The sequence below is a fragment of the Telopea speciosissima genome, chromosome 9 (genome assembly GCF_018873765.1).
Source record: "Telopea speciosissima isolate NSW1024214 ecotype Mountain lineage chromosome 9, Tspe_v1, whole genome shotgun sequence".
NCBI classification, from domain to species: Eukaryota; Viridiplantae; Streptophyta; class Magnoliopsida; order Proteales; family Proteaceae; genus Telopea; species Telopea speciosissima.
The window spans coordinates 50742197-50763337 of NC_057924.1; the positions used below are offsets into that span (position 1 = coordinate 50742197).

The 21141-nt window shown below is 43.0% G+C and overlaps 1 protein-coding gene across 1 annotated transcript in view; it reads right to left on the reverse strand.

Moving 5' to 3' along the window:
* LOC122639024 overlaps positions 1-21141 on the reverse strand; it is a 71153-nt gene that overhangs the window by 30972 nt on the left and 19040 nt on the right. Inside the window, exon 7 of the mRNA XM_043831861.1 lies at positions 6205-6458. Within this exon, the coding sequence (XP_043687796.1) occupies positions 6205-6458 (254 nt within the window). The remainder of the gene's footprint in view (positions 1-6204; positions 6459-21141) is intronic.

The window sequence follows — 21141 nt, forward strand, 5'->3', positions numbered from 1 at the left end:
TGAATTGTAAGACTCACCTCATTGTTGCAAATTGCCTGTAGTGCACCATCTGGCTCCAGCTTCTTCACTACTTGTTTCACAGCATCAATAAGTTGAGTTTCCAACCCAAGCTTATTGTTATATTGATACTTAGGGTTTGAGTAGGATGCTGAAATATGACATATAGAATAGAGGTATTGTCAAATGCATAGGTAATTAGTAAATAATAATACTATGAATTAGTAAACATAAAACAAATTTACTCACCAGTCTTATGTAGTGGATGCATAAGTTGATTCTCCCAGCGAGCATTGATGATATTTAAGAAGTGTTTGCTACTGCGAGGAGCCACACTGTAGACACTATCTTTCATCAAGTCTATTGCAGCATATAGTACTGGCATGGTTGGGCCCTTCAGAGCGGAGTCAGCAACATGTAGAACTTTAACTACTGGCTCCAAAACTTTCACCACTTTGCTTAGTTTGGTCCAAAAGTCCTCAGATGACATCGTTGTTTGTGCTTCCCTCCCACTTGCAGTCTTGGAACCCTTCCATCCAAACCACTCCTCAGAAGCAAACATACTTCTCAGCCCGGCCTTCTTTGTCTCAATGCTTTTGAGGGCAATGTAGTTGGTGGCAAATCTTGTGATGCCAAGCCTAACCAAATCACCCCCACATTTTTCCCTCAATAGATTGAATGCATAGGAGTGGTTGTATACAAAGTTGGTGACTTGTCTTGCACTTTCAACCACAGTCTTCACCAACTTTAACTTTCCCATATCCTTTAGCATTAAGTCAATGCAATGGGCTGCACAAGGAGTCCAGAAGTGTCGGTACTTACTATTGTTCATCATCTGGTGAGCCAGCTTGAAGTTGCTTCCATTGTCCGTTACAATCTGGACAACATTCGCAATACCCACATCTTTTTCCACTACTTCCTTTAACAATCTGTAAATATATTTTCCATCATTTATCTCTTTGGATGCATCCACAGATTTGAGGAACACTGTCCTCCCATCACAATAAACCATGAAATTGATGATGGACTTTCTTGTAGGCCCAATCCATCCATCTGCCATTATAGTCACCCCATATGTCTCCCACATACTCCTCATCTCACTGATGTACTCATCAATCTCACTCTTTTGTTGAGGTGGATAAACATTCAGTACCTCATATGGGGTGGGGCCCTTGAATCCTGGGCCAGCCTCTGTAATGGTATCTATCATGGTATCATAATGGGGGTCTTGTGCAGTGTTTGCTGGGATGGTATGGTATAGCATCCACTTAGCTATTGATCCCTTCATCCCCTTCCATGCTCCTTTGATTCTGGGTTGACTGCTTCCTTTCTTCTTATGCAATTTAGGATCAGATGCTGAAGGTGGTACTGGTACTGGTACTGGTAGAGGTGTTGAGGCTGCCCTCACACTTTGTGATCTTCTAAAAGGATTAAAAGATCTAGAACCTCCAGAACTGCCAGCTCCTCCACTAACCCCTACTCTCTGTCTTTGCTGATCATCTTGAAAACTTATTCTACTCCTTGAAACAGTCCGCCTAAAATCCCTAGCCTCCTCTGCTGTTTGTATGTCATCAAGTACTGCAATGCATAGTTGTCAAGGCGTCCAGGCGCCTTGGTCGACTTGGGCGCCTTGGACGCCTTGTTCGCTTAGTTGGTGTCGCCTTGAATTTTGACCCTCTCCACCGCCTTGGGTCGCCTAACCGTCGTGACAACTATGCTGCAATGTCCTCATCATCATCATCATCATCAGAGGAGTCATCATCATCATCATCATGATGGCATCGTCTTCCTCCTCCCATAGAACTCCTCACTGTATCCTCAAGTTGTTCTCTTATCCTTTGCTTGTCAGCCTTCCTCTTCTTCTTTCCCCTCAAACTATCACCAATCTCCCTAGCTACTTCAGTAGGGACCATATGACAACCTACAACATCTTTAGATCCTCCAGTCAGATGTTGTTTAAGTCTACTGGACCCACCTCCCATAAATTGCATGTGACAATAGTTACATATAGATTTTCTCTTATCCCCATCAATGGGAGTGCCATGTAACCATGCAATGTCACCCCTATGCTGGTCGGCTGGTCTCTCTTGTTCCCTCTGTTCTCTTCGTTCCCTCTGCCCCCTTTGTTGACTACTTTCCCCCACCTTTTGCTTGCCCTTCGCACATTGTCTATCACGATCCACCATAATGATACTTGTTTACTGCAATGTAAGTAACACAAATAATTAAAAAACTTAATGTAGATGCACTTCAATTGACACTTTTAGATTACTAATACACTTGTATAGTTATTTAATATTTTTCCCCTAACCCTTATCTTTTTCACATAATTAAAAACAATTTTTTATATATAATGTTAATATAAGTATTGACCTAACACAACAAAACCGAAAATTAGTAAACATAATATACATGTAATGCATTTCAAAACATGTAGAAATAACTTTCATATTTTTTCATTATTTTTTAAACTTAAAACTCATATTTTTCTTTATTTATTTCTGTTTTCTTTAATTTTTTATATATTTTTCTTAATTTTCAAAAATTAAAATAATTATTTAAGAGCAGAAAAATAAATCCGACACCGTGAAGCCGTAGATCGGCCATTGGTGTCTAACATATATTTAATTCATTACCATCTAAGTCATATTACCCCCAATTATTTTCTATTTTAGTTGTAGGAAAATGAATTTTTAAAACCAGAAAATAAAAAATAAAAAAATACATATGGAAAAAAAATTTTGACACCGTGAGGTTGTAGATCGGCCTCCGGTGTCTAACATATATTAATATCATCAACATCCAACAACATTTGTACAAAGTATTTTTTAAAAAAAGAGTTTTAGAGAAATAGAATTTACCTTAAATAGTGGAAAAAGGCTTGGATGATGAGCTTAGATGACCCTCCGATGAGTTTCCGGTGAAAATGCGTTGAAACTATAAAGATCAATGCTTGGAGAGTGGAAGAAAATCAAGAAGAAGAGAAGAAATGAGGAGAAGAGGAGGAAAAATGAGTTCTGTAGAGGTCTCGGTCGATATTGGTTCTTATCACTAAGTGTCACGTGATCTGTTAAGTGAAAATGGAGTTTTTTTCAATATCTCGCGATATATCGAGAATTTACCGAGATATCTCGATATCTCACGAAATATCGACCGAAATATGTAATTTTTTCATTTCGGTTGGGCAGGTCGAAATTACTGAAATATGGCGAAATTTCGCCGATATTTCGCGAAATTTTAAACCTTGGATCAAGTGGCAAAATAGTAGAATCTGACAACGAACTCCTCAATTGCTAGGTTTTCCTGTCCTAATTGTGCTAACCTGAGGTGCATGTGATGTTTGTATTCGGTAGGCAAGAATCTCTAGTTCATGGCTTCACCCATCTCAGCCCAAGTAGTGACTAACCCAATGCCTCTGGCCCATTCTACTGTTGTTGCTTGATCCACCAAACACGAGCTTTGCCTTTCAACTTAGCCTTTGTAAACAAGACTTTTCTGGCATCGGTCAAACTGTACCATCTGAAAAATGTCTCCAAACTGTGTATCCAATCAAGGTACTATTCTGGATTGCTATCCCCTTAAAAACCGAGGATGTCCAGCTTTGCTGCTCTTTCAGCTCCTCATAATCATTCACATTGACCAACTCCATAAGGTGGTGGTGGGGGTGGTGGCAATGATGGTGAATGATGTGGCGGTACTTGTGGTGGCATACCATGAGACAGGTCCTATGGAACGGAGTTGGAAGAATCCCAGATAGCATGGGATTCTTTCCTTTATCTGAAGCCACAAGTCGGTCATTAGAAGTTTGGATAGATTCCATCAGTCTGAATGTAACGGACAGCGGCAGTGAGAGTATCAAATTTTGCATCGGTTTCAACCTTATATGAATTGAGTTTATGGAGAATCTCACTGTTGGCTACCATGGTTAAGATAAGAAAGAGAATACTCAAAGGCAAAGGTTGAATAGTAAAACAGTAAATATTAAAAGTTTATAAGAGGAATAGCAAAACTGTAAATAATCTGCACTCTATATAAGGATGGCAGTATCGCAATATTGGAGTTCAAAGAGAAACACAAGAAGGATATAACGTATAAAGGAGGGGAGGGTAATTTTGGAAACAAGTAAAAAAAAAAGGACATAATAGAACAACGATAAAGAGGGGGCAATTCTGGAAAACAAAAATTCAGACTTAAATAAAGTAGGACATAAAGGATGGTAATATGAGAAGAATAGAGTTTAAAAGGCAAAAACTTATTGCGGTGGAGTTTGGGTCATCTTCAATCTCAGGTGGGCGAGGATGGCGGAGACAGTGGGCGACAATGGAACCAAGTATTCGAACTTCAACTAGGGCTCTTCTCGCAGTAAAGGCACTGCCGGAGATAATCCAGGAGAGCAGCCTTGAAGGAAGCCGTTGCTACTTGAGTCAACTCGCACTGAGGCTTCGAACTAGGTAAGATTTCTTTCTCTTTTTTTTTTTTTTTTTTGGTTTTGGTTCTCTGCTTCTTGCTCTCTGTTGTTTTTTTTTTCCCGTTGTGGCTGGTGGAACTCTACAACGGGAGGGATTTCTGTAGGAGTCAAAGGGTACGTGTAATCGAAGGGGTCTTGGGTGTCTGATTTAGAAAAAGTCAGTGTTATAAAATTCAAAATTACAAGGGAAAAAAGTGAAAACAAGGCCAGGACATACTATTGGCAGCACAAATTTTAAAGATGTATATGTGAATGAGTGTTTGCGTCTGTGCATGTGTGTGTGTGTGTGTGTCAATGTTCAGGGTTTCACCGAAATTTCCCACAATATTTCAATTTTGCAAGATGTTGAAACAAAACTATATCCGATATGTAAAAAGTGCAAGGCTTTGGTCGAAATTCAGTGTTTCGGCGAATTTTGACGATGTGTGGTTTTGGTATCATTTCGACCGATACAAACCTTTTATATAAAAAAGTACAGTTTCAAACAAAAAGGGTCAAAATTTTGACCCATTTCATTGGTTTCACTGGTTTAGACACTAAGGTTAGTGGAAACTTGATTTTTGTCCAAATCACTCCCATACAAGGTTGGAACAAGTTGTTGGGCAATAGTGGAACGCATCGTAAGCAACGATTATTTGCTAATAGTTAACCTACCCGGAACTTGATATGGAAAGCAACGATTTTCTGCTAATAGTTAACCTACACGGAACTTGATGTGGTACTAGGAATCTAGGATGGACAGAAGGATGACCTGCTTGTATTCTTCACTCCCATATCTTTCTTTGTAATGAACCAGGTATAACATTGATAATTATGAAACGGTTCATAATTTTATTTTTATTCATTTATAATGCATATTTTAGTTGTTTTAAATTTTAACTGAATTATGTGTGTTCAGATACCAAATTTCGTGTAGAATGGGCCATATTAGAGAATGTATACAGCAGCGCACAGCGTATACTACCAACCTAGGTCTAAAGTCAAACTACCAATTTAGGTGTGCTTTTTTTTTGCAATCTAAGGGTTCCACTATGTTTAGAGCACCTAAAATAGGGCTTCCGAAAAGTTTCGGGGCCTAATTTCACCATTTGGGCCTCAAAACCATCCAACGAAACCTGGAACGAAATTCCATGGTTTCGTGAAATATTTCGGTTTCAAACCTGGTCAAAACCAGACTCAAAACTGAAACCTGAAACCTTGGTGTGTGTGTGTGCACACGCGAGCAGAAAGCAGTTCTGCAGTCCTCAAAGTTTATTTTAAAAAAAAACAAAACCTTGGCTAAGGCGCAAGAAAAATTCATTACTTTTGATGGCTAAATACCCATGGGATTTGCATGGCATTCAACTGTATCCAACTCAGCCAAGTTTTGATTTTTGAAACAGTAAGTAAGCTTATGTTTGACTTATTTCCAAAACCAACAGATTTGGGGAAGAGAAGAACATCACAAGCCAACTTTCTACTGATGCTTCCATAGATGCAAGATTCAGCAAAATAAAGAATAGCATAAAATCCCTAAGAAAGATGAAGGGAGAAAATTATCAAGAACATGCACTTCAAAGATATAAAAAGGAAAAATATCAAAAATGAATATGCATCTGAATGTCATACCATCTGAAATTGCATCACTTATGAAATGAATATATGTTTTGTTTTCACTGATCAGGAAAAAAAAGAAGGAAGATTATCAAGAAATTCAATGAGACAGAGAAGGAAGTTCTGAGGAGAAAAGCCCAACAAACCTTGTACAGAGACGCTGCAGACTCTGATTGCACCGTTTGGATTGGTACATGGCCTAGTGAATGAAAGGCATCCAAGGCATCTAAAGTTAGTTCCCACCCACAAAGGGCTACAGCAACAGCACTAGAACTGGAACCATCACTGGAACAACCAGCAGCAGCTACATTTCCATTCACCCAAGGGCAGAAATGATTATGATGCTTAATTGGATCAAATTCTACAGCTTCTTCATAGTTGTTTTCCCCATTTGGAGGCCCTGAACAAGTCACAGTTTGACAATGTGTAAGCAAGAGAAAACAAAAAAGTAAAGGACAGGAAAAGAACAAAACTAGAAAAGATTAAGATATGGCTGCCAAATACAATATTAAGCTCCAAAATTTCTTCCCATTAAAATAAGCTATGAAGAATACTCAGAGGTCATAATAGGACTCATTAATAAGGCAACATGACAGAACAATTGAAGCCACATGATGTCCCACTCCAAGAAATAATGTTCTTTTCCCTGATACAAGCTGTCACGTAGGTGTGGCCGTGTGGGTGTACCACAGTGATGCATGAGTTATTAGTCCTTTCTGTTCACTGTTTCGACAAATTTCTTCCTAACCATTGAAAAACTAAGTGTTTTTACTATTATAGTAAGTTGTGGTATATTCTTTTGGTAGATCTTTACAACTACTTTTAGCATATATGGGTTTCTTATATTTTTGGGCTAGTCTTTTGTCATCTTAAGTTCTCAGTAGAACATGGAAGGTTTTCTTCTTTTAGTCATACACCACTGCTCAAATCCAAGTTATATAATGAGTCAACTGTAGAGTAGCTTTCATTTTCTCGTGGGAGTCCAACAGAGTAAATGGGTTTGAGTATGATAGAGGAGTGGGCCCCAGGCAGTCCATCTGAGGCCTAAATAATTCAGACTTCCTTTTGAAACGGCATGTTTTATGGTTTCGTTACAGAAAATAAGCCTTTTATATGGTGGTTTGATGGTCAAACTCTAATTCCCTTTAAATATGTCTGCTATTGGCTAGGCTTTTCTTTTAACAATTCAAACTATTTATTCATCAAAACAGAATACCTTTCTTCCAATTTCCTTTATTTTTAGTGCTTCCTTACTTTTTTCAAGCAAACCAATTAGGATTTATGTGTGTTCAGATTTTATTTGATCCATTTCAATTCCTAAAATCTAGACTCCTAAAGTTACAAAACAACTCTTAAGTCTTACCTAGTTTTGCACCTCAGTTTTGATTTCTGATCAGTTCCTTACTCAGGCAGATTCAACAACCTAATGGCCAACGAGTAATGAGCCCAAATAAAATGAAAAGTTCTGGGATCATAATATGCTGAAACTTACAACAGAATTTGAACAAGGAACCAAGGTAGAAACCCCAACACCAGAAAGGAAATCTAATTTGTTTAATATAAACAGATTTCAAACAACATAACCTTATCCCAACTAACTGGGGTCGGCCACATGGATACTTGCTCACAAATCAGCTCTATTCAAAGTAATACATGATACGAGGCCTTAAGCTAAGCATGTCTTTTTTTTTCACCACTTCTCCTATGGTTATTTTAGGCCTGGCTCTTTTAGTTCTTTCAATCTGAATCAAATCACTCCTCCTTACTCATCCCCCAAAGCCTCCGTTGAACATGGCCATGCCACATCAAACGACTCTCTCGAAGCTTATCATGAATCGGAGCTACTCCCAACCCAAACTCTAATATGGTCATTCCTTACTTCATCCTTCCTAGTTTTGCTACACATCCATCTCAACATCCTCAATCTCAAAATCAAGCTTAATAAATAAAAGAAACCCCTCCTGATCCCTATTTACTAATTACTCAAACCACTCTAACGGTTGTCTCTGATTTCTATGGGACTCCTCCAAAATCCATATTATGTTGCTCTCCTCTTCCTCTCAGTTCCTTCAACCTCAAAATTTCTGACTATTCTGGGAACTCCAGTTTCTTTCTCACTGCTACTTATGCCTTTAATTGCCCCTCTGAGAATGCATCTCTTTGAGGAGACCTTCATTATATTGCCTTGCAGGTTGGGCCCTTCCCTGGGTATAGTCATAAAAAGTAAGGTGGTGATCAGTTGGATGGGTCTTTTGTGGATGCTTTCAACAAGTACATTGAAGACATAGTTGTGAATGACTTGAGGTGGTCTGACATTAAATTCTCTGGGCACAATAGAAGAAGTGGTGCCTCTCGGGTTGCTTGTAAGGTTGACAGGATCCTAGTCAATGAAGCCTGGCTTTCCGCCCCTCTTCCCATGCTTCCTTTGATCCTCTTGGTATTTCTGACTATAACCGCATCCTCTTGCTTGTCCAGACTTACAATTCCTTTGGCCCTAAACAATTCAAATTCTGACATGTGGCCCTCACACCCAGATTTTCTCTCCATTGTTAAAGAGGCTTGGTTCAGCCTGTCCAAGCCTTTTCAACCCCCCTTATTGCTTTTGTCAGGAAGCTTCAAAATGTTAAAGGCCCTCAAAATTTGTAACTCCACCAAGTTTGAGAATATCTCTCCGATGGTTTCTGACTGTAGGAGCAAGCTTTGTGATATTCAGTTGAGGCTCCAAATCCAATCCAACATCCACAATTCCCCTCTGGCAGATGAAGAAAAAGTGGTATGTTCGGAGCTGCTGCCCTTGATTGCCCAAGAGGAGAGTTTCTGAAGACAAAATTCAAAGAATAAATGGTTGAAGCTTTGGTGATTCTAATACTGCTTAATTTCATGGGTCCATGAAGCCAGATCAAATATCAACTCTGCTCCCACACTGCTGACTAGTGATGGATCCTCTCTCCACCGCGTTGAAGATATAAAAGCAGAGCTGTTGGATACTTCAGGGGATTTTCAGGCCATCCCTGAGAATCTGCTAAATAAGTTTGTTCCTAGTAACCTCATGTGCATACTTCAGACCAACCCCTCAGATGAAGAAATCTGAGTTGTGGCTCAGTCTCAAAAAGTTAACAGAGCCACCGGTCCTAATGATTTTAGCATGGGATTCTTCTCCTCCTCCTGGGACATTATTAAAGATGACCTCATTAAGACCCTCAGAGTTTCTTCTTCAGTCCTAATCACACCTACCTTCGCCGCATCCCTAAGAAGGAAGGTGCATCTGTTATGTCAAACTTCAGGCCCATTTCTCTTTGCAACCACCAATATAAGTTCACTGCCAAAGGCCTTGCCAACAGGCTTACGTTGGTGGTTGATTCTCTTGTCAATACAACCAATTAGCTGACATCACTGGTAGGAGTATATCTTCCTTTGCAATGAGATAGTTGGAGGGTTTGACAGAAAATCTCATTCCCCGTCTGCTGCCATGAAGATTGACATCCACAAAGCCTTTGACTCTTTGTGGTGGGATTGTATTTCTAAGGTTCTGCATGAGATGGCTTTATCCAGAGTTTGTTAATTTGATCCATCATTGTATCTCCTCTCTGTGCTTTTCAGTGCTTATCAATGGTAGTCCAGCTGGTTACTTTGCCTCCACAATGGGTATCTGATAGGGTTGTCCTCTCTCTCTTCGCTCATCTTCACCCTTACACTTGAAGACCTCTCCAAAAGCATCCAGTGTTGTATGGATCAACAACTTATCTCTCCCATCTCAAAGTGCAAAGTTCTCCATCGGTCATCTTCCGGTCAAATATTTGGACTTGCCTTTGATGCCGGCCAAGTTGACAGCCCACCACTGCACTCCTATGTTGGACCTTAATCACCTTATTCATAAGAAACTTCAGCTCTTGAAAGGCAAGCTTCTCTCTTATGCGGGTCACTTGGAGATGATTAGATATGTCCTCCATCACATTACATCTATTGGTCTGGTATCTGTAGGTTGCCTCAATCCACCATCAAGGAGTTGAAGTCCCTCATGTCTTCATTCTATGGAAAGGTTATGAATCCCCTAGATTCCTTTGCCCTACCAGTTGGGCTACTGTCTGTCTTTCCAAGGATGAGGGTGATCTTGACTTGAGAAGAATCAAAGAGGTTAATTCATCTAGAATTCACAAGCAGATCTAGAAGCTTGTGGCTAAGAAGAAAAGTATCTGGGTTGACAGAGTCTTCTCTGGTCCTCTTTGTAATGATTCTATTTGGATGGCTCCTAATTCTGATTCTTCTCGGGTTTCGCACAAGATTCTGAAGTTTAGGAATTGCTTTTGCGGCCATTTCCTGCCATATTGACGATGGGGCCTCCACCTTCCTCTAGCTTGATCATTGGCCACCCAATGGGGGTTCTCCACGCATTTGGTGCTAGAACCATTTATAGTTCGGGATTTATTGAACGGTCCATGTTGCAGATATCACTTAGCCATAATGAATGCCCCCCCCCCCCCCCGGCCACCCGTCTTCTTCGGGCCTTTTCAGCTCCAAATCAGCTTAGGATTTCACCAGATCTCCCAGGACCTTATCTCCTTGGCACAAGTTAAGTGTGGTTCAAAGGCCATAATATCGTCATGGTTTCATTGTTTGGCAGGCCCTCTCAAACTGCCCCGCAATGCAGTCTTTTCTCATCCACCGTCAGATTCCAGTCTCTCCTTCTTGCTACCTCTGTTGGAATGCCCAAGAAGATGTGGATCCTCTCTTTTTTTCTTGCTCTTTTTCCACTTTCATTTGGAAAGGGCTCCAGACAAAATTTTGGCCAAGAAGCCGAAGGGTTTTTCCATGCACGAGCGAATGGATCTGGGTGGACATGTCCTTAGCCGGTAAATCTCCCTGTTATGTTGTAGGTAAGCTAGATTTTGGTGCCGTTATCAACCATATTTGGATGGAGCGTAATCTCAGAGAATGGTTCTCCAACTCCAGATCCTTCCAGCAAATTTGGGACTCTATCCCCTTTGATATCAAGAGCAAGCTTGCTATGATCTCCTCTTTGTTCTGTAGATTCCCCAAGGAACAGGCATATTGTTGTGTCCCGGGGTCTGTCCCTCTCCCTTCTGCAGCTCTCTTCCTTCTCTCCCTGAGGATTGGGTTTAGTTTGTTTGTAATTTAGTTATTCTTTGTTTCTCTTCTTCCTCTTTTTCGGGGCCCCTTGTATCTCCTTTCTCCCTTTTGGTAATGAATGTTTTATTCACCTAAAAAAAAAGTCCCCAGATTCTTCTGGAATCAAGAACAGTTTCGAAAACCAGCTTTGGATTCCAAGAAATAGCAGAAAAGGATCTTAGAAATCAAATTAAGTATCGGAGTTGATTCTTAAAAAATTCCAGAATTTGAACCACGAAACAGTTTTAATGTCTAACCCAGAATCTGAAATCAATTCAAAGAATCAATTGAAGACCAACAACAGGTTAGGTTTGACCATCAAATCATAAGCCAGACGACCTCTTTTAACCTTAAAACCATATATCCATATAACATTCCACCAAAAATAAAACCGATTACATGCTCATTTACAGACCACAACCACCTCCAGACCTCTTGCCTAACACCCTATTCTACTCGAGTCTAAACCCTATTCTTCTCCACTTGAAACTCTAAAATAAACAACTTTGAAAAGGAAACTAAACATTGTGAATGGCAAAATTTTGACCAACTTGTCATACCGATTCTATCCAACCTAATATATCAGGTCCTGACCTGTAGGACAGCCTAAGCTTTCAGATTTCTATGGCTGAGTTAAAATGAAAGGTGATGAGTAAAGGTTTAGGAGATTAGGTTCAAAGAATTGAAGAGAATGGGGGAATATAAGACATAAGATACTGTTCTATTGCTGCAAACAGTACCCCTGAACAGTGTGCACAATTAGTAAACTCCAAGAAAAGAGAGAAATCCGAAAGAGGATAAAACCATAAAGAGAGAGAAAAAGAAGAGCAGGTGGCTCTGGTTCTAGACGAGCTGGATCAGATGCACAACCGGCAGGGGAGATGAGGAAGAAGCGAAGGGATTTGCCTATCAGGATAACCCAGAGTGCGAGGGGAGCCACACCCTCACCCTCACCCCCACCTCCATCCCCACACGTCCATGCTGATGATCCCATTGAGATTTTTTCACATGATCCCCTTATATACAAGCAGCAGGACACCAAACAAAGAACTGTAAAACAAGTGTGGGGTGGTTGGAAAGTGAAACTTGGTGACGCAATGTCCAAGAAGTTCTTCTATCATAACATCCCAACTAACACTAATCAAGGGATATACTACTAGGCTATGACTGACACTGCTAGGAGGTCTAGCCCAGGAGTGAAGGGGCCCACTCCAAGGGATATTCTACCAGGCTATGTCTATGAGTATGAGGGTCAGTCACACACTGGGTCAGATTTTGTGGAGAGCATCTTTGGGTTCCCAGTCCCCCAACCATGCATGTTGGTGCCAGTTCCGGTTCCAGTTCCAGTTCCGGTTCCACAGGCACCATCTAGTAGCGGTGGTTCTTGATCAAGTTCCTTACGTTTCAGAGAACCTCCAGTACACTGATGATTCCATTTATAAGGTTGTTGTGGTCTTGTGGATGACTTCGAACGTTACTTCCAGTATTATATGCCATGGCCAGCGTTTGTGATTCAATCAGAGCAGAGCATGATTTGACAACAACAACATGGTCGTTTTGATGATCCGGCCCGGCACTCGTTTCAGCGCTAGCTACTAGGATCCTATGACTCTAGGATGGATGGGCATTAGCCATAAGGTAGGTCATCCATTTGTATTTGTTTAATTTTTGTCTCTTGCTAAGTTTCTAACAATAATTGACAAACCATGTATGATTATAAATATAATGCCTAATGCATTAAATGGTTTATGGTTTGATTTTTTTAATTCCTAGTGCTTAATTAAGTTCTTTTACACCTCTGCGTTAATTATATGTGTTCTACTAGTACTAAATATTGTGAGGAATAGCTAAGGGTAGAGCTCACCTACGTTGTAGACTACCAACCTACGGTCTGAAGTCAAAGTATCATTTTGGGTTTGAATTTGTAAAAACTAATGCTTCCATTGTGTTTAGAAGGCCTAAAACAGAGTGGTTTCAGGACCTATCTTGGCCATATGACCACCGAAACCCACCACCGAGTCTTGACAGGGAAAAATACAGCAACTCGCTGAGATCTTGGCAGAACTCAGTGTCATGGCTGGTCAAAACCATGGGCGAAACCGAGTCCTAAAACCTTATTATCGAGGGACTTGAGCATAAATAAACCCATGATACAGGCCAAATATTTCTTTTATTTTCTTATGGAAAGTCTTGAGTATTTCTTCGATGATTCTTGAATTGGACTAAGAAATCAGCATTCTTTGATTAGATTTTTTATTTACCTCTCTCAATCTTCAAGATTTATTGATTACAGTAAAGCTACGTAATTTTCTCCCCAACATTGATTGCTATCGTTTTTCTTTTTTAGAACAAATTTATTATACAAAACTTTCCCATCCAGGTTGCATGGTGTAATGGCCCCTACTGACCTTGACCTTCACTACAGTTGTGTTGGACATCAATCAACTGAGTTTCTGTGTTCTCACAATCTGCAGTTTCACGCTCATCAGAAGAAATGTTCATGGTGGATTGCGGTATTTGGGAGCCATCTTCTATTTGGAAACCTATTTCTTTCTAATAGTGATCAACAATAATATGCTCCCATATTCGTTTGTTTATGTTGCCTTACCTCATTGACATAAACAAGAATCTGTTTCTTTCCCAGGCAAGAGGGTTTGAGATTATCTAAATCTATCCTGCATCTACATTCCTCTTTGGCTTAAGCAGATTTAATTATCATCATTAGGTAAGTCAGACAGTGAAGCATTGGACTTGGGAGATTAAATAACATTATGAAGGACTATAATTTAGAAGGCGCTCAAGTAAGAACCACTGCATCTGTGTTCAGTTTGTTTGTGGACATGATGCATTGAGCTTCTTTTCGTTTATTTTTCCCTATACTTGAGAATCTCATCATAAGTACAGCTAATGGTGTTTCTTCATTCTTATCAACCAACACACATCCAATATGGTTTTCCTCAATCGGCTAGGATGACCCTCTCCCCTTCTCCGTCCACCACCATCCCTCCTTCCACCTTCGCCACCTCCATCTCCATCAGCTCCACCAACTCCACCTTACCATCTCCATCAACTCCACCACCCACCGCTTTCTCCAACCCTCTTGCCGTCACCGAAACCTCCATCCCCAGGACTTCCACTACCCCCACCTTACATACCTCCACTGCCAGCACTCCCCTCTCCCCCACGGCCACCGCCACCCATGGACCAAAGTCTTGGTCCTCTTTGCTCTCTAAACCTTCCTCATCCTCAAGCTCGGGTCACTCCCTTCACTTTGCCAAACCTTCCACAGACGATAGATCAACCTTCGCTCTCTGCCCAAGCAGCCTGTCATCGCCTGAAACTTCCAAATGGAAATCTTGCCTCAGGTCACTTCCTCGGCTCTAGACCCTCGTTCAACAACGTCAAGGCTTCTCTCTCTAAGCAATGGAAAGCTCATGGTTCACTGGACATCTTCCTCCTCGACACGGGTGTCTTTTTCTTAAAGTTCTTTTCAGAGGATGCCAAAGCACGAGCCCTGGACGGTGATCCTTGGCTCGTCGGCACCAAACCTATCTTCTTTCATCAGTGGGATCCCTTCATCCAGCTCCACAAGGTCGACCTCAGCTCCATTCCCTTGTGGGTGGATTACCCTCCCTGGACGCCTGTTTCAGTACTGGACTCAAGATTGCCTCAGCAGAATAGGTTCAATCTTGGGCCATCAACTGTACTCTGATGCTCGAACTCTGAAAATGGACAGGCTATCCTACATGCGGCTCTATATCGATGGTCCTGCTGATCACCCTCCTCCTTCCTCCATCACCATTGTGGAAGTCGATGGGTTTTGTTTCGAGCAGCCTGTCAAGTTCGATTGGCTTCCCCCTCACTGCTTACACTGCAAGATCTTTGGTCACCACTCTTGAGACTGCTCCGGCAAAGCTACATCCGTTACAACTGAAGCTGATCTGGCTCCCTCAACGCCTCCATCTGTTCCGACAACTCCATCTTCATCTTTGTTAGACCTGCCAAGCTCTCCTGTTGATGGCCCTCGTCCGAGGAACCCTGCGGTTCGGCCAAGTTCTCCTGATGAAGTCGTTCATTCGAGATACCCTTCAGGTCTAGCTCCCCAGGTGTCTGTCATCTCCAGATCTCCCAGCAAAGGTCAGGCCAAAGTGCGCTATTGCCCCAACCGTCACCACCGTGCCATTCCAGCTTCTGGTTCTCCCCCTCACAGAGATTCTGCTTCGGGTTTTGGGCCTGCGACTTCGTTGTACCCCTGACGCTGCAAATGCTCAGGTTTTGCCTGCTGACCTTGATGGCACCTTGCTCCTTGGCTCAAGCCGAGACACTGCCACTGCTTCTGCGACCATCGATGCTCCCATTGGTCCTCCAGTGCCCCAGGTGAGAGAATCGATTGCAACTTTTGGGCTGAGCTCTCTGCAGAGCAGTTTGCGCAGAGATTCTTTCTCCATTTTGGCACCTGCTACTCTCAGATGTGCTTCAATGCAGCAGGACGCATCAACGATCAAGGCCCTGCCTTCGTTGGCTTCCTCTGGCACAGATCTGTCCAGGGATCAGTCCCCCTTTTGATCCTCTCTCGTAGCTAATCTCACTCCTTTACAGGGTCTAATCTCCGAAACCTTTTCCACATTTCCCAACGCTGACCCCCTTGTACCTTTGCCTCGACCTGCTCTCCCTCCCCTCCTGCCTAACCCCCTGGCCCCACCACTTACCTCTTTCCCAGGTTACCCCCACCTACTTTAAACCAACCCCCACCTAATACCAACCTAGCCCAACCACTTTCTAAATCGGCCTCCCCAAACCAATTCCCATCCCTTTTCTCCTACAATCTTCCCATTTTACCCCCTCCAACCCATTTACTTCCCAACATCACCCTTAACCATGACCCCCTTACCTGTTGCCCCAACCACAACCTGACCCAACTCTTTTCTAACCCCCTTACCCGAACCACATCTCCCACTACCCGTTACATTCCAGATCCGCTTCCCCAAATCCCACCTCCACCCCCTTCACCAACCCAGCACCCCCACCTCACTTGCCTTCCTTTCCCTTCTCTCCCCCCTTGTCCATTGGGTGTCCCCTCCCTCTCCCCCTTGGTTCTCCCAAGTGCTTGCAGCAACTCCTTTGGTGCTTCAGTTATTGCCCGCCATCACCCGACCGTTGTTTACTTCAGTAGGAGGTATAAGAGTGTTCCACCTAGGACTTCGACGCCCTACACCCTCTAGTTTCCCATGTCAGCTGAATTCATCTGGAATATCAGAGGTCTTAATTCCATGGCCAAGCATCATGACATTAGAGCCCTCATTAAGTCTTCTCACTCCCACTTCTGCGCCCTTCTAAAAACTCGTGTTTTGCATGAAAATGCCTCTCGCATTGCTGCTTCCATTGCCCCTTCTTGGTCCTTTCTCTCCAATTACAACCACTCCCCTAATGGATGTATTTGGATCCTCTAGGACCCTTCAAAAATTAACATCTCCATTTCCTACTCCTCCCCCCAACTTCTTTATCTCCTCCTCTCTCTCCCCAATTCCCCCATTTCTTTTTACCTTTCGGTGGTCTATGCCTTTAACTAGGATGCTGATCGCTCCGCCCTTTGGGATGATTTGACTCTTATAAAAGACGGGATTAGATCCCTTCCTTAGGGGATGGGAGGAGATTTCAATGTTGTCAGATTTCAATCTGAGAAAATTGGAGGTCGCCCCCTTGACACCCAATCCGTCAAAGCTTTCAATGATTATGTTAAGGACATAGGTATTGAGGATCTTAGATGGTCTGGATCCCCCTTCACCTGGCACAACCGAAGAGGGGGAAACGACCGGATTGCATGCAAATTGGATCGTTTCCTTATTAATGACGCCTGGCTCTCCTCCTTCCCACACTCTCATGCTAACTTCCTCCACCAAGGCCTGTCTGACCACAGCCCTTGTCATCTCCTTATTCAGCAATACTCCTCCTTCGGCCCCAAGCCTTTCAAGTTCTTTGACATGTGGACCTCCCACCTCCTCTTCTCCCTACCATTCTCACTTTTTGGAGCTCCCCCGTCCACTGCCCCTCCCTCCCTCGCATTGCCTTCGCTAAAAATCTCTGTCTCACTAAATCTGTCCTCAAGTCATAGAACTCCACCACATTTGGCAATATCCCCTCCCAGGTTTCCTCTTGCCAATCTAACCTTGCCTCTGTGCAATCCTGTCTTCAATCGGATCCGCTTAATCCCTTATTGGCTAAGGAACAGAAAAAGCTCTCTGAAGAGCTTGCTTCCCTCACCACTTCGGAAGAAAGTTTTCTCCGCCATAACTCCCACATTAGATGGCTGGAGCTGGGTGATTCTAACACGGTTTTCTTTCACCGCTCTCTGATAGCCAGATTAAGCTCCAACTCCATCACTCTGCTCATCGCTAAGGATGGATCCCCCCTTTCCTCTGTCCTCGACATCAAGTCTGAGGTTGTCTCCTTCTTCACCTCCCTTTTTAACACTTCCCGGTCCCCTTCATCCCCTCTCCCTCCTGGCCTCATTAACAAATTTGTCCCCCCCCCTCTGGCTTGCTCGCTCCTTGATATCCCTTCTGATGAGGAAATCACCAAGGCTATTTTATCTCATAAAGCCAACAAGGCCCGTGGTCCAGATGGTTTCAGCATGGAGTTTTTCTTGAGTTGCTGGGATCATATTAAAGGAGACCTCATTAAAGCTATCTGCAGCATCTTCTTTAACCCTAGCCAGCTTGCCCAGGTCAATCAGACTTTTCTCTGCCTCATCCCTAAAAAAAATGGAGCCTCCTCTCTGTCTGATTTCAGACCTATCGCTCTTTGCAATCTCCTCTATAAGTTCATTGCCAAAATCCTGGCAAACAAAATCCAGCTTGTCATCCCTTCCCTTGTTAGCCCCAATCAATTTGCTTTCATCTCTGGCAGAAGCATAGCAGACGACATCATCCTCTGCTCCGAAATTGTGAGGGGTTTCAATAGAAAATCTCATTCTCCCGCTGCCCTTATGAAGATTCACCTTCACAAAACTTTTGATTCCCTTAGATGGGATTTCATCTGTGAGGTGCTTTCCCAGATAGGCTTTCCCCCGCCTTTCATACGCTAGATTATGGCTTGCATCTCCTCCCCGTCCTTCTCTGTTGTCGTCAACGGCTCCCCCGTCGGCTTTTTCCACTCTAAAGTTTAGATTCGCCAGGGTTACCCTCTTTCCCCTTTCCTTCTCTCTGGCCCTGGAAGTCCTTTCGAGAAGCATCCAAGCCAAAACTGACCTTCACCTCATCTCCCCCCATTCCAAACTGCAAGCAGCTAAACCTTACCCACCTGGCCTTTGCGGATGATCTTATGATCTTCTCCAAAGCTGCTCCCTCCTCCATCTCTGCCATCATGTCTTCCCTCCACCTCTTCGAGAGTCTCTCTGGCCTTCGCATTAACCTCCTTAAATCCAAACTCTTCCCATCTGGTGTCTCGGTTTCTGATAGAGACACCCTCCTCCGCCTTACGGGATTTTCCCTGGGATCCCTCCCAGTAAAATACCTGGGCCTTCCCCTTATCCCCGGTAGGCTCTCTAGCCATCATTGCACCCCCATGCTTGACAATATCCGCAAGCGTCTTCAACTTTAGAAAGTCAGACTTCTTTCCAATGCAGGCAGGATGGAATACTTCAGATCGGTTTTCCAATCTTCTTACATTTACTGGTGTGGCATCTTTGGCCTTCCTAAAGCCACCATCAAAGCTATGGAATCCCTCTTCTGTGCCTTAATCTAGAAAGGAATGGAAACCTCTCATTTCCTCCATCCAATCAACAAGAAATCAATCTGCCTCCCCAAATCTGAAGGAGGCTTCGACATTCGCCGTATCCACGACTCCAACACTATGGGAATTCTAAAGCTCATTTGGAAAATCTCTTCTAAACATGATTCCATTTGGGTTCATTGTGTCTATTCCCATCTCCTCAAAAAGGACTCCATCTGGACCGTTCCCATCCCCTCGGATTCCTCCTGGATCTGGCGCAAGATCCTCCTCCTTCGCCACTTGGCTCTTAGAGCAACCTCCTCCTCTATTGCTAATGGGTCCTCCATCTCCCTATGGCTTGACCCCTAGCACCCCAATGGAATCCTATACAATTTCTTTGGAGCTAGAGCAACTTACGCCTCCAGCAGTCCCAAGTCTCCCCCTATCCACCATCATCTCCCATGGATCTTAGACCCCCCTTCCCCTATTTCCCCCACCCTCTCCCTAATCTAGAACTCCCCCCTTCCCCCTTCCCCCTTCCCCCCAGCTCATGCAGACAAGGTTATTTGGCTCCCCTCTTAAAACGGCCTCTTCAGCTTCAGATCTGCCTGGAACCTAGTTAGAACCCAAGCCCCTTCTGTCCTTTGGCACAAGCTAGTCTGGTTCAAAGGTCACATCCCTCGGTACAGCTTCCTTGTCTGGAGAACTCTTAACTTTTGCCTTCCAACCTAAGCCTTCCTCCTTCACCGAAGAATCCCTGTTTCCCCCCTCTTGTATCTTCTGTTTGAACGGTTCCGAAGACATTGGCGACCTCTTCTTTGATTGCCCTTTTACCTCTACCATCTAGAAAAAAGCCTATCGTTTATATGGCCTCACGGTAGGAGACCCCTCCCCTTAGCTAGAAAGTGGCTTTGGATGGACTTGACTTACCTTGGGTACACTATCTACGACACTATTGGCAAGCTTGTGTTTGGTGCGGTTCTTTATCACATTTGGATGGAGAGGAACCTTCGAAGATGGACCTCCAACTCTCGTTCCTTTGACCTGATTTGGAAAGCCATCTTTTTTTATGTCTCCTCTAAGCTTAGTTTTCGGCCTCATAAGGCCTTCTTGGGCTCCCCAAGAAATAGGCATATATTGTTGTGTCCTGGGGTTTAGATAGTGCTCTCTTAAAAACCCGTTAGTTAGGTCTGTTTCTTCCCCCCGCCCCTTCTTTCTTCCTCGCCCCCCTTAGGCTTTGGTAATATACATTATTTATTCACCAAAAAAGAAGAAGAACCACTCTACAGTAGGATCAATAATAAGTTGCAGCAGATCATCAAAATAACACCATCAGAATTAGAAAGTGGACAGAATCTCGACATTCAATGATGTGATGGTGATCAAATTCAGGTCGAGTGCAGGCCTTGGTAGGATGGAGTAACCTCCAAATAGGAGCTGATTCCAATGGTCAGAAACAAAGGAAAAAGAAGATTTCCAATTTAGAAGGTAGGAGCTACAGACCAAATTAGCCAGCAGAAGGAACTCAAACTGGGATCGAGTGTAAGGTTCCTTGGCGGGGTTTAGTCCTCCAAAACTCCGTCAAGACTGATCAGTAGTTGCTGAGATACGAAGATACAAAGGTTGCAGCAGCAGAGAACTAAGAGGTGCAACCGCAAATGTGGGGATAGATTTCCCGGTCTCAGTTCAGCAGCAGCAACTCCAGCAGTGATTTGGGTTGATCTCTGGTCCTTCACAGATGCAGCAGCAATGGAATAATGTTGACACAAATGTAGCAGCCGAACAGTTGAAGACTCACAGCAGAAGGCACCAACAGAGCTCGAGTAGGGCAGGAGGAAGGAATAAGATAAGAGAAAGGAGGGATAAAGATGCTTCGGCTCTCTAAGCCAGGTTTCTCAACCCTTCATCCACAAAAGGATAAAAAACTCAGTTACACTCAAGGCAAACTCATATTCATTCATCTTCTTACAATCGTGGGGAATGGCTACAGCAGTGTTACAATTAATAGAGGGTTATGCTTGCACCTCAAGTTAAAAGAAAATAAAAACTAGGCTTTATAGTTCAGCCAACATGCAAGGAACAAAATTAGAAACTATACAATAGAAACTAAATCTAATTAAAAATAGAACCTTAAGCCTACTTTCTAAATCTAAAATTAGAAACTAAACTAAACTTTTAAATCCCCACACAGACAAAATTGACCCTTCTAAAAAGTCTTCACATGATCTAGTCTTTGGCCCCACAAG